Source organism: Etheostoma cragini, chromosome 16 (genome assembly GCF_013103735.1).
Source record: "Etheostoma cragini isolate CJK2018 chromosome 16, CSU_Ecrag_1.0, whole genome shotgun sequence".
In the NCBI taxonomy this organism is placed as follows: Eukaryota; Metazoa; Chordata; class Actinopteri; order Perciformes; family Percidae; genus Etheostoma; species Etheostoma cragini.
In genome coordinates this window covers 18896611-18909063 of record NC_048422.1, presented here as the reverse complement: position 1 = coordinate 18909063, position 12453 = coordinate 18896611, and the positions used below count along the sequence as shown (strand labels likewise).

The 12453-nt window shown below is 40.4% G+C and overlaps 2 protein-coding genes across 3 annotated transcripts; one reads left to right on the top strand and one right to left on the bottom strand.

Moving 5' to 3' along the window:
* Positions 1 to 1883: 1883 nt before the first annotated feature.
* Positions 1884 to 6949, top strand: spout1 (SPOUT domain containing methyltransferase 1). The gene is made up of 12 exons (XM_034897254.1): positions 1884 to 1998; positions 2092 to 2131; positions 3088 to 3201; positions 3289 to 3448; positions 3547 to 3636; positions 3742 to 3791; positions 4424 to 4554; positions 4959 to 5031; positions 5142 to 5240; positions 5424 to 5526; positions 6045 to 6192; positions 6339 to 6949. The coding sequence occupies exons 1-12, from the start codon at positions 1951 to 1953 to the stop codon at positions 6414 to 6416; spliced, it is 1134 nt and encodes a 377-aa protein (XP_034753145.1). The 5' UTR covers positions 1884 to 1950; the 3' UTR covers positions 6417 to 6949.
* Positions 6950 to 7252: 303 nt separating this feature from the next.
* st6galnac6 (ST6 (alpha-N-acetyl-neuraminyl-2,3-beta-galactosyl-1,3)-N-acetylgalactosaminide alpha-2,6-sialyltransferase 6) lies at positions 7253 to 12220 on the bottom strand. Of its 2 annotated transcripts, none has more exons than XM_034897259.1 (6): positions 12120 to 12220; positions 11618 to 11699; positions 10609 to 10803; positions 8918 to 9330; positions 8692 to 8799; positions 7253 to 8575 (listed from the first exon to the last, which is right to left on the bottom strand). In XM_034897259.1, the coding sequence occupies exons 2-6, from the start codon at positions 11639 to 11641 to the stop codon at positions 8383 to 8385; spliced, it is 933 nt and encodes a 310-aa protein (XP_034753150.1). In that variant the 5' UTR covers positions 11642 to 11699; positions 12120 to 12220; the 3' UTR covers positions 7253 to 8382. The 2 variants fall into 2 exon arrangements, with proteins under 2 accessions (XP_034753150.1, XP_034753151.1); XM_034897260.1 differs by having other exon boundaries at positions 11618 to 11701; positions 12016 to 12165.
* Positions 12221 to 12453: the final 233 nt, after the last annotated feature.

Sequence of the window (12453 nt, the reverse complement as noted above, 5' to 3'; positions counted from 1 at the left end):
AAGGTCAATTTAAGGTTGCAGTAACCTTAACTGTGTGTTATCCAAGAAAGGGTTAAATCAAGGGCCACTGGACTTGGTCTGCATGATTTTCCTCTCATTCAAGGGGCTTTGATTTCTTTCTTGAATGGAGGGGGGTGTTATGAACCCTTGCCTTTTCTGCCTGCTGTTGGCTTCTCTGGCTTTCCTGACTGAGCTGGCAGTTTGGGAGGGTTCGTTAGCTAATTGGTTGACACCTGGGTAGGCCTTAACAAAGATTATGCAAGTTATGTCTCAATGTAGCCCGGTTGACAGCAGACCCTTTTCAAATTTGCTGGAAGTTGGTCAGGGTTGTCCCAGGCTGGTCTTATTGTTGTGCTCTCTCTCCGCCTTCTCCTTCTCCTAGACTCCCCTTCTCCCGGTGTGGGTTTGTTTCACCTCTTCTGTTGCAGTTGTCATTTATCCACACATCTTTCACAAACACACTACCAATACCATTGAGTCCACATTTTGATTTTTTTTTTTTTTTGTAAATAGTTATCTTGCTTATTTAACAAACAATCAATTGGCACTTTACCTGTCTGGTCTCCCCTCTTTGTCACGTGTTGAGCCGGTTTGTGACATTTTAACTGCTGCCGCACAACCCAAGGATGGAAATCCAGACCCAAATCCGAAAGATTAACTTGCTGAGCTAATTCAAATTGTGCTTGAATCTTTCCGGGACATGCTATCCTGGAGGGATCCATGAGCAGTTGCAAGGTACTAAAGGGCCCAAAGGGCTGCAGCCTCTGGAGAAGTTTGGAGAAGACATGGAGAAGGACTTTCGGTCTGCAACAGGGTGCTTCTGGAAAACCGTTCGCCACCTCAGGAGGGGGAAGCGGGGAACCATCCAAGCGGGGGTAGGAGCATTTTGAAGAACTCCTGAATCCAGCTAATATGCCTTCCAAGGTAAAGGTAGAGCTGGAGGATGATGGGGGATTGTCGTCAATATCCCTGGTGGAAGTCATTGAGGTAGTTAAGCAACTCCACAGCGGCAAAGCCCCAGGGATTGATGGGATCCGTGCAGAAATGCTGAAAGCTCTGGGTGTGGAGGGTCTGTCTTGGTTGACCCGTCTCTTTAACTTTGCATGGAGGTCTGGGACGGTACCTGGGGAGTGGCAGACCGGGGTGGTGGTTCCCATCTTCAAAAAGGGGTACCAGAGGGTGGGTGCCTATTTCAGGGGTATCTCACTTCTCAGCCTCCCTGGTAAAGTCTACTCCAAGGGGCTGAAAAGGATGGTTCGGCTGATAGACGAACCTCGGGTTGAAGAGGAACAATGCGGATTCCGTCCTGATCGTGGAACAATGGATCAGATCTACACTCTCGCAAGGATCCTGGAGGAGCCTGGGAGTATGCTGAACCGGTCTACATGTGTTTTGGGGATCTGGAGAAGGCTATGACCGGGTCCCCCGGGAAATATTGTGGGTGGAGCTGCAGGAGTCCGGGATGAGGGGGTCCTTTCTCAGGGCCATCCAATCTCTGCATGACCAAAGCGAGAGCTGTGTCCGGGTTCTCGGCAGTAAGTCGGACTTGTTCAGGTGACGGTTGGCCTCCACCAGGGCTGCCCTTTGTCACCAATCCTGTTTGTAATATTTATGGACAATATATCGAGGCGTAGTTTGGGTGGGAAGGGGTTGTAGTTCGGTGGGCTGGGGATCTCATCGCTGCTTTTTTGCACCGCTTGGATATAAAAAAGAGAGAACTGAAAAAAGTAACAAAAACAAATTTAAATTGTTCATGAATTAGAAGTTGTTATGTGATTAAGTCATAGACTGTTCATTTTACAGTCAATGGATAAAACAACGGGCATGCTCCTAGTAGGGAGGCAGTAATGCAACACATGGGATGCCAACTGCCGTAAAACTCTAAGAAGAAGAAGAAAAAGAAGACTCAACCCGGAAGTAAATAAACTTCACATGTGAGTGCATGTTAAAATGTCTACCGGCGTTGCAACGAAAAGACCTAAAGTTGTAGCCTCTCGGGTAACGTTATTGTAACGCTAATGTTTTACATAAAAATGACCTTGTGCTTTTCTTTACATTACCTATAATGTAGCTGTTTGTTCATTGTTACAGGCTGAGGAGAGGCTGGACTGGAAGAAAAGGAAAGCAGAAAGTGAGTAAAGAGCTACTTACATTTAGCTAACAGCTAACGTCAACGTTAATACGTTTGGTTTAACACACACGTTAGTTGCTAACGTTATAACTCTCAGTTAAAGTGTTATATATACAGAACTTTATTTTACAGAATCAAGGTCCAGCTTTCACTCAGGTTGTATCGAAAAAAGGTTTTATTTGGCCAACACAGTTTAAAACCCAAAGATATTCAGTTTCCCATCACATGAGATAATTTAAAGCAACCCATCTATAAAACTGAGAAGCTGCCTGGAACTCGTTAATGTGAGTTAATTTCTACTCGAAAAATTACTGTGGATCTTCGCTTGTGAATAATAGTTGCAGATAAATTGACTAACTAATCGACTAAATGTTTCCTCTCTAAATCCTTCAGATAAAATCAGATCTGAGTAGCAAAAATCCTGCTTTAAGAACTCAGATGTTACAAGTATCTTGCCTCATTTTAAAGGGTCTTACTCCAAAAAGCTTCAGATCCACTGACTTAGACCATCAATTTAGATTTCATCTCCAGTCTGTCCACATATTAAGGGTTGGAATCACCAGACGTTCCCGACACAATATCATCAAGATACTTATGCCCTGATACAATATTATTGCGATATATTGCAATTTATAAACATTTTTCCAACTTCAAATTTTTCCCCAATTTCAAATGATGTCCCCAAAAGGAAACTTTGTCAACATCTGTTTTATCTAAAAAGATACAGTTCTGTTTGTTTATATCACTTCCATTTTCTTGCTGCCAAATGGCATTGTCAAGCAGACAAACTGACCAACTTATAATAAAAGATCACTACTTGGCGCTTGTGTATCAATACAGTATTGCCACTTAAAGTAATGGTGTACTATGCTGTATTGTTTTAGATTTTTTTTTTTTCCCACTCCCACTACATATGTCATTTTCTTAACATTGTCACTGTTCTTCCTCAATAACAGGAAAGGAGGCTAAGAAGCAAACAAAAGAAGCCAAGCTGATCAAACAGTTGGAAAAGCAGAAGCAGCAAGACACTGCAGATGGAGAGAACCTTGAACAAAGCCACAACAAAAAAGGTAACCTTATCCTTTCACAGATTGCTGTTAGTCCTTCTACTTGTGAATACATTGCTGTAGCGTGTCATCTGTCCATGGATCTCTTAGGTCGGGCTTACACAGTGAGTGTGGCTCTGCCAGGTTCTGTCCTGGATAACGCTCAGTCCACCGAACTTCGTACGTACCTGGCCGGACAGATCGCCCGAGCCTGTGTCGTGTTCTGTGTCGATGAGATTGTTGTGTTTGATGAACAAGGGGAAGATGTTAAGTAAGTTTAGCTTATGAGGTGCAATTTATTGGTAAATCTTTCCTAAACCGCCAGAAAGCTAATAACACAATTTTGTCGTTCTTGTCTGTGCCACGCAGGAGCGTTGAAGGAGAATTTAAAGGTGTTGGGAAGAAAGGACATGCTTGTATTCAGCTCGCCAGAATACTTCAGTACCTGGAATGTCCACAGTAAGTAGGAACAGGTTTTTTATATATATATATATATATATATAATTAGATGACTTGTATCAGTCTATTTATCAGATTATGACTACAGCTTTTCTTCTCCATCAGGTATCTACGCAAGTGGTTTTTCCCGAAGCATAAAGATTTACAGTATGCAGGTAGTAATTCCTTTTCTGACATTCATTTACAGCAGGGGTTTTCAGGGTCTGACACTGTTGCTCCCCCACTCAAAAAATAAAATTGGTACCCTAAGTTAAAAATGTGCCAAATTACTTATTAGCAGTTCCTGTTTGAAAATGTACTGATTGATGTACAGGCAAGCATCACTGTAATGAAAAAAACTAAATATGATTCTCAGGCAAACTCGGCCCTTATAAGGAGCATCTTTTTTTCTATAATTTGTTAGAAGTTTTATGGATATTTATTAGAAAATGTAAAAAAAAAATGATAAAAAGTTGCACTGTCTCTAAACATGTACATCATGTCTGTGTGTTTGGATATAGCTGAATTATGAATCTGAGAAGGAGTGTAATGTTTGACACAAAATGCAACAATTGGACGCTGAGGGTTTGTGGGCTCTGTGAGCTGTTTGTACAGCCAGTACTGTAGCTCCATCTGCTGATGCTGTTAATAAGTGTACCAAACTACAGAAACTTCACTTTGAAATAAAATGTAGTTGAGGCAGAGTAATGGTTGAGAGCTAATAGGTAGATTGTGTTGCCAGTTATAAACAGGCCCTCAAATTAAGGCCACATTAGACATTTTCTTTACAGTTATGTTTTCCGACCAGGTTTGCTCAACCCTTTAGACAGTCCTCACCACATGAGGATAGATGATGAATCCGAATACCGGGAAGGAATAGTCCTCGACAGGCCAATCAAACAAGGAAAAGGCTCATTGGTCAACTGTGGAATGAGAAAGGTGAGCATGTGGACAGTAAGATCAAAGACATTGGACGTTGGAATTCACGTTGGAATTCACAATGGAATATAGACTGTAGGGCTGCAATTAACAAAATTAATTCTGATTAAAATACCAGGTATTTTCTTGATTAATTTTATATTATAAAATGTCAGAAAATAGTGAAAAATGTGAACGGATTTCTCAAAGCCCAAGGCGATTTGTCCTTGTAAACTTCTATAACCCAAATATATTGAGTTTACTATCCTAGAAAATAAGAAAACCAGTAAACATTAACAATTGAGAGGCTGGAACCAGTGAATATTGCCATTTTGTGCTTAAAAATTGACCCAAACAATAATCTTCAATCCTAATATTTGCCTTTTATTTGTCATAGACTGAACCGTGTCCATTTGCTCCCACAGGATGTTCGGATTGATAAACAGCTGCAGTCTGGACTTCGAGTCACAGTAAAGCTCAGTAAAACACAGAGTTCAGGTAATCAGACTGAAACCTGATTTTATATTTATTTTCCCTGAGAAAATTTCTCCATGTTCTCAAGATTCTGTACATCACTTCAGTGTATCTGTCCTGTTCATCGTCTTCAGAGAGCAAAATATGTAAAGGTGCGGTGGTGGCTCCTCATCTGCCCAGGACTGAAGCAGGTCTCTACTGGGGTTACAGTGTCCGTCTGGCATCTTGCCTCAGTAGGTTTATTTTAATTTTTTTTAAATGCCTGTGATACACTCAAACATATGTTCCAGATTAATTTGTAACATCTTGGAGGGTTAAAAGCCAAACAGTGTTTTCTTTGTGTTTTGATAATCTGATGAGAGGCTTGGCCCTGCTGTGAATGCTGTATCCTTATTGCTGTTGTTTTGTTAATGCAGGCGCAGTTTTCACTGAAAGTCCATATGAAGAAGGATATGATCTGACTATTGGCACATCAGAGAGAGGCAGCAGCGTGGACCAAACAACACTGTCACCATTCAAGTACGTTCAGAGCCGATAAGATGGGAGGAGACTTTTTTTTTTAAATTAGCCTTGCTAGCAGCACGACATGGCATGTTGGTCTATCGATCTGTCCGCGTTGGTCCAGATTGCAGTATCTCAACTGTTGGATGGAATGCCGTTAAAGTTGGTGCAAACATTCATGTCCCCCTCAAGATGATAACTTGGGTAATCCCTTTTAATTTAGCACCATCATCAGGTCAACATGTGCCAAATGCTGCAAAACCAAAAGCACTATAAGTATCAGCTGTACTTTGTTTTGTGCTAATTAGCAAATGTTAGCATGCCGACATGTTAAACTACGATGCTGAACATCATACCTGCTAAACATCAGCATGTCACTGCCAGCATGTTGGCAAGCTGAGATTAGTGTTTAGCTCAAAGCTCACAGAGCTGCTAGCACGGCTGCAATTGCTTGCTATACCATTGGTACCATGGTATTTGATCATTATGTTTTTTTAATGTGAACTTGACAATTTTCCACTTTATTTTTCTTTCAGGCATCTTTTGGTAGTTTTTGGAGGTCTGCAGGGATTGGAGGCCAGTGTAGATACTGACCAAAACCTGGAAGTAACTGATCCCAGTGTTTTGTTTGACCTTTACCTCAACACATGCCCCAATCAGGGCAGCAGGACCATTCGCACAGAGGTGAGGCTTATTATAGGACATATTTGCTGAATTGCTGAACTTTGTATGGCAAGATCAATGTATACTCTGTGTAAAAGTAAATGCCTTACAGTCTTTTGCTTGCTTTTGTGTTCACCACTGAGTTAATTTAGTTTTCTTTTCAACAGGAGGCCATCTTAGTTTCCATGGCGGGGTTGCGACAGAAGATCAATGCTGCCTTTAGTGTTGTTTCCAATGATTCATAAAAGTGTTGGAAAGTAAACAAAGACATGGTGGCAGACGTTCTGTCATCTTACTGGTATTCTCTGCATTTCTTACTGTTAAAACTGTTATCTCAAACATCACGTCTGTGCATTGTGTGTTAGATACCTGTTAAATATCTCTTTTCGTTATTTGGTCATCATGCTGTCTGTCTTTGTAAATGGCTAAGCAAATTGTACATATTCAAATACAAAAACTATCCACAGCCTCAAATTGACTCTTACTGTATTTTTTGAAGCTTAAAATTTGTAGGTCAAACACATGCCTGCTTTTGTACAAGACTACAGGCCTCTGCAGCTCTCATTGTGTTGCAGATTCAGTCACTTCATAGTGATGTATGTATCTGCCTCTTTATATTAGCATTTCATTTTTATCATCCGGACAAGAAAGCCAGATTTTATTTTAATGATCGGTTCATAGATTGCTTGCAGTATTCTTGTGGGCTAGTTGTGTGACCACTGTTTTTGTGAATGGACCTAATATACACTTATTTTCCAGATTATGAACTAGTGAAAACTGAAGTCTGATAACAGTCCTGCAATATATTTTGTGTGTGTGTGTGTGTGTGTGTGTGTGTGTGTGTGTGTGTGTGGACTGTGACAAGTTGTTGGTAAAGTAGCACAACAGTCATGGTTCATATATTTTCTTTCTATTATTGTATAGGAAGGTTTCAAAGAAGTAAACAATACAGGCTTTTCTGAACACAATGATTCAAGCACATTTAGTGTCTCTCCTGAAGATGAATTTTTTGACAAAATGTTTACAGATGTTACTTGCAAAAGGCAACGTTGTTTATGAGCTGCACCCTCTGTTTCACTTATAGTTTTAAAGTTACAATTTCAATTTTATTTGAATCGTGCGGTCCTAAGAGCAACATACTGATACACGACCATAACATGACCATAATGCATTTTGTGGACTATTTGAACTCAAGATGCATGCACTGGAATGCCACTGAGGTAAAACGTTTTTAGGTTTTAAAATCTAATTTTCATAAAAAAACATTCAAATCAACAACGGTACATCAAAAATAATACAATGAACGACTAATACCTTCAAATTGAGGGTGTAGCAAATTGAGATTTAAAATAGTATTCTGTATAATGTGGCAATTAGTATCTAGAATAAATATGTTACCGCAGAATTTCCGCCATCTGAATGTCTTGTGTGTTACATTAACAGAGTAATTGTCTGTCCCTGTTGAATCCCTGAAAGGTATCTGTAGAACCACCAAGTTTCCTTCTAGGGATCAATAAAGGTATATTTTATAATAAGACGGCAGTTGTCTTTATCTATGATTCAGATATTTCCTGATTTAAATCCCATCTTTGCCAATTTAAGACTTATTTAGTTGTTCATTTTAATCAAAAGGTATGTGGAAATGTTTATATTATTCTAGTTCAGATAATGATGGATTTGTTACCAGCAACATTGCTCACATATTGCGTCAGAGGGCACCAATGTTCTGCTGAATCTGACTGCTAGAGTAGAAACTCTGTATGACAGATGGCTAATTGAGATAATACTGTTATTGTGTGTATATGTAATTGGGTTACTTATATAATCACCCCCCCTCCCCCCCAACATTGGAAACTAAGTGCATTTTCAATACGTAATAACAAAAATATAAACATGTAAAAATTCATCTTTAAATTCATTTCCTTTTCTATTTACAAAAAACACCTGTTTTAATGGCCTCACATGTTGCTGTGGAATATACACTATAAAGTATTTCCCCTCCAAACTGAGATCTTTTCCTCTTCTCCTCAGTCATTTGGTCCAATAATAGTTTTGTCCAAACACTTTTTCCTCCTCGCGGAGATTCCTGAAAGTAGCGGTTACTCATCGTGTGACTTTTTGAAGGCTCATTTGGGGAAGTCAGCCCATTGCGCTCATTCCCCTTCAGCTTCTGTGAGTGCAGATAGATCTCCAAGTGGTTTTCCCAAAAGTCTAAAACCATTTAGGATGAGTGAAAGTGATGTTGTACTGCTTTGCCCAGCGTGCAAACACTTGTTTCTCTGTGATAAAGCGATGGTGGTTCCCTCTTCTGCTGCCCTCATTCTGTAGATATGTTACACATTCATCAGGCCCCCTGGGCTTGTAGTAGTGGTAGGGAATCTTCTTGGATCCGGGTTTTGATTTTCTAGAGAAGGAGGGTTTTATTTTTTAGTTTAACACGTTTTTTTGTGATTAGTAATAATGGGTTAATGGTGATTAGAAGTTTCTACATATGTTGATGAGTGCCATTATTATACTCACCCACAGTGATTGGGTGGAACCATCCCATATACTTTGATATTATCACATATCTCAATGGCTATGACCATGGTGAACCAGCCTGTGCTCAACCAGGAGTGAGATTTTTGTCTGAGCAGAAAACAACAAAACAAATGGAAAACAGAGTTTGCGAATTGAAATTTATCCAGTATGGGGCTGATACAAAATAAATTAGGATTCACATTACACTAGCTCCCTAAATACTCACCTATCTCGGCCCGTCTCCCTGTGAAACAGGCTGTCAAATCTGCGCATCTTGTTGGCTGTAATACTGAAACAAGACAAGTTGCTGTAGGTCATGCTGACTCTTTGGATCAACCTGTACAAGGTTCCTTTGGCCTCCTTCCCAATCTTGCTTGGGGGTCCCCAGAAGATGATCACAGGGCTGCTGTCTGGCCTCTGTAGCAACTCGTTAGGCCTCCGGACCACCCTGAACACACTGGAGTGGGCTACGACCCTCAGAGAGGTCTGGTTCCCTACGTCGGTCTCGTACCCCAACGTGGGCGCGTCGTTCATACGTATCACGCACTCCGTGCGGTCGATCTCTTCCCCTGCTCGACTGCCCAGGACATGGCTGGAACTCGTCACCAGCGCACAGTTACGACAGCGTAGGTTCATACTCTGAAATGAAGAGAAACACCAATACCCTTAGTGTGTTCTGACAAGCTCAATTTTGATGTTTTGATGTTTATCATCGCTGAATTAAGAAGTTGAGTTAACAGTGCTTGCTAAAGACCAGTGAACACTATTGTGGGGCTGTGTACTCCGAGTAGTGGAGTTAACAGAGCTTGAAAACAACACTACATTCAAGGCAACAAGTTTACACTGCCGGAAATACTGAGGAAGTTGAGATGGCTGCTCTCCTAGCTTATTTTTTCATTTAGTAGTTTAGGGTTAGTCATTTGTTGCAATAATTTATCTTTTCAGTTTAAGCTCACGTGCAATGATGGATATCATAGAGACAAGCAGAAACAGGCGGAAAGAAAAAACGCTGAGAAACAGAACAGGAAGGTGTTATCTGGAGGGACATCTCATAAAATAGTTGACCTACATTGCTGCTATTTGATTTGTGACTCATCTCTTACAGTTTATTCTTTATTTTAAAGTGCTGATATTATGCTCATTCAGGTGAATAATTGAATTTAGAGGTTATATCAGAATAGGTTTAGATTGTTTCATTTTCAAAAAACACCATATTTTTCTTGAGCTGCACATTGCCGAAGCTCCTCTTTTCACCCTGTGTGTTGAAGTCTCTGTTTCAGCTACAGAGTGAGGCATCTTACTTCTGTTCAATCTTTGTTGGGAGTTGCACATGTGCAGTAACTAAGTAAGGACTACTAGCCATTCAGAAGCAGAGTGTGAGGCAGTGCTACGCTAGCAGCTAGGCGAGCTGTTGTTCTGTTGGACATGGTAAGTCACTTTGGGGGGGGGTAAGTCACTTTGGGCTTTTTCACCTTGTAAACCTATTACACAAAAATATATATAACAATAAAGGAAAGGGAAAAAGCATAATATGAGCACTTTAAATAATGGCCTGGTGTTGTGACATAGAGGTCCGTGCCTGTAGCCTTTCACTGGTAGAAATATCCTAAGAATAGTTTCTCATGGTCTACTGTCCCACTTCCTGTAGGTTCTTCCTATTATTGACTTCCTGGTCCATGTACAGTACTGAAGTTACATTTGCTCAGTGCAGCAGTAACATTTCACTTATTCTGCTGTGTTCTTCACAACATCCTTCACTGATATCCAGTGCCAACTCAAACAGCATGTACACCTGAATCTAAACCGGTCCTTAAGTGACAAAAACATTGTCTCACACACAATGAAATACTGTATTGCAAATGTATGTGGGTTTACAAATCAAAACACATTTCTGTTTGTTACCAAGGTATAAAGTACCTTGTTCCCATGTAATGGCACATAGCCGTCTTTCCCGGACCACTTCTTCAAATCTGTGGCCTTGACAGCATAATTTGTAGCCACGTGAAAGGGAGCATAAATAGTATCGTTGACGTTGTTGGAGCCATACAGGATGAGGAGTGTCATCAGGACGAAGATGGCTGCAAAGATCACCAGCCTGTGGCTCTGTTGTCCCTGCAGTGGAAACAACAGTGGTGAACTAAGCACAATTACTCAATTACTTGTATTTTACTTAATTATTACAATTTTGAGCCACTTAACACTTCCGCTTTACTACATTTTAGAAGGAAATATTGTACAATTCACAACTTAACAGCTGAAGTCACTTAACAAATGTAGATTTTACATCCAAAACCTATGAAGAGCTTATAAAATGTGCATTTTTGAAGACTGAAATACTCAGCAGTCTATACAATTTGAGCTTTTCAGGCAACAATGTCAAGCCCTTCATGTTTTTAGCTTCTTCCTTTCAGCATTTCCTGTCATAAATTATCTGTACCTGCATGAGCTATAACCAGACCCTTCTTGCTATGATGCAACAGTGCTAACCTCCGCACCACCGGGCCACCCTTTACCTTAAATTATAATACAATAATGTTGAGGTTTTGACTGTTGGGTGGCCGAAACAAGATGTCACTTTGGGCACTGGGTAACTCATCAGTTGAGACAATAACCAGTAGATTAATCAATAATGTAAATAATAATGTAAATAATCCTTGGTAGCAGCTATATACAAAAAACGTTAAAAGCTCCACAACAGTAATATGCTGCTTAAACATTAAGGTATAATAAGTCATCATAAGTTACATTAATTGCATGACTAGTATGTTTAGTGTGGAGTTAGTAATTTTACGTAAATGAAGGATCTGAATACTTCCTGCAACACTTGCATGGATGTAATACTCTTTGCCCTGGCTGATAATAATGATAATACTGATGAAGGGGCAAGAGGTCTGAGTGCCACACCCTCCTGTACACTGTTTCTTACCTTGCCAGTGAGTTTTAACCCCATGCTGTCTGATGATCAGGCTGTGTACCAGCACACTGGCTGTTCCAGTCTGTCATCATATCTGACCGGAAGAGACAAAAACACAGAGACTGAAATCCGAATGCAAATGTTATGAACCGTTAATAACTATTTAGCTGAATGTTCGTCGGTTATTTTACACGTCATTATCACAACAATGTTGAACAAAACGTACGTAGTTGCTTAATATATAACGATATATATTAATTGCGGTGTCATAGCCTTGCTAGTTATATTTTAGCTCATATTTACCTAGCTAACGCTAGGAAAATATAAGGCAATTTAACGTTATTGTGTTAACAAACAAAATTACATCTTTAACGCAGCCAGTCTGCGTTCGTTGGTGACGTACCTTTTTCTTACATTTTTTTGAACAACATCCCCGCTGATATGACCAAGTTATTAGCTAACATGATATATCACCGTATCATAATCGACACCAGTGTGTTAATCCAGCGTTTACCGTTTCATAGTCGTTGCCATCTCAGTGTATGATGTCTGGCTCTCCCTCTCGTGCCCCATTTTCCTGCACCACTCGCTGACGTCACCACTACGTCTGTCAATGCAGCACAGTGTGGGTTGCGTTTGGGTCATAGACCGTTAACATTAATAAATATACAGTCTATGGTTTGGGTCGACCGCTAGCTTACCTAGTAGAATGTTCCCCGGCAGCGGCCCGGTTCGAATCCGAGCCAACCCAACCCGCGGCGCCAGGTGTCCTCGCCCTTTCTCCCTCTTTCTCCCCACTTTCCTGTTTATCCCTGCTGTTCAAAACATGAAAAAAAACAGTGATGAGT

What these genes read in the sequence shown, in the direction of transcription:
- spout1 (XM_034897254.1), top strand. Translation starts at nt 1,951, where the DNA reads ATGTCTACCGGCGTTGCAACGAAAAGACCTAAAGTTGTAGCCTCTCGG. An exon ending in ACAAAGCCACAACAAAAAAG is followed by an intron (nt 3,202 to 3,288) that starts GTAACCTTATCC and finishes TGGATCTCTTAG; the next exon opens with GTCGGGCTTACACAGTGAGT. An exon ending in CAGTAAAACACAGAGTTCAG is followed by an intron (nt 5,032 to 5,141) that starts GTAATCAGACTG and finishes CATCGTCTTCAG; the next exon opens with AGAGCAAAATATGTAAAGGT.
- st6galnac6 (XM_034897259.1), bottom strand. Translation starts at nt 11,641, where the DNA reads ATGGGGTTAAAACTCACTGGCAAG. An exon ending in AGGGAGACGGGCCGAGATAG is followed by an intron (nt 8,800 to 8,917) that starts GTGAGTATTTAG and finishes TTTTCTGCTCAG; the next exon opens with ACAAAAATCTCACTCCTGGT. An exon ending in GTTCCACCCAATCACTGTGG is followed by an intron (nt 8,576 to 8,691) that starts GTGAGTATAATA and finishes CTCCTTCTCTAG; the next exon opens with AAAATCAAAACCCGGATCCA.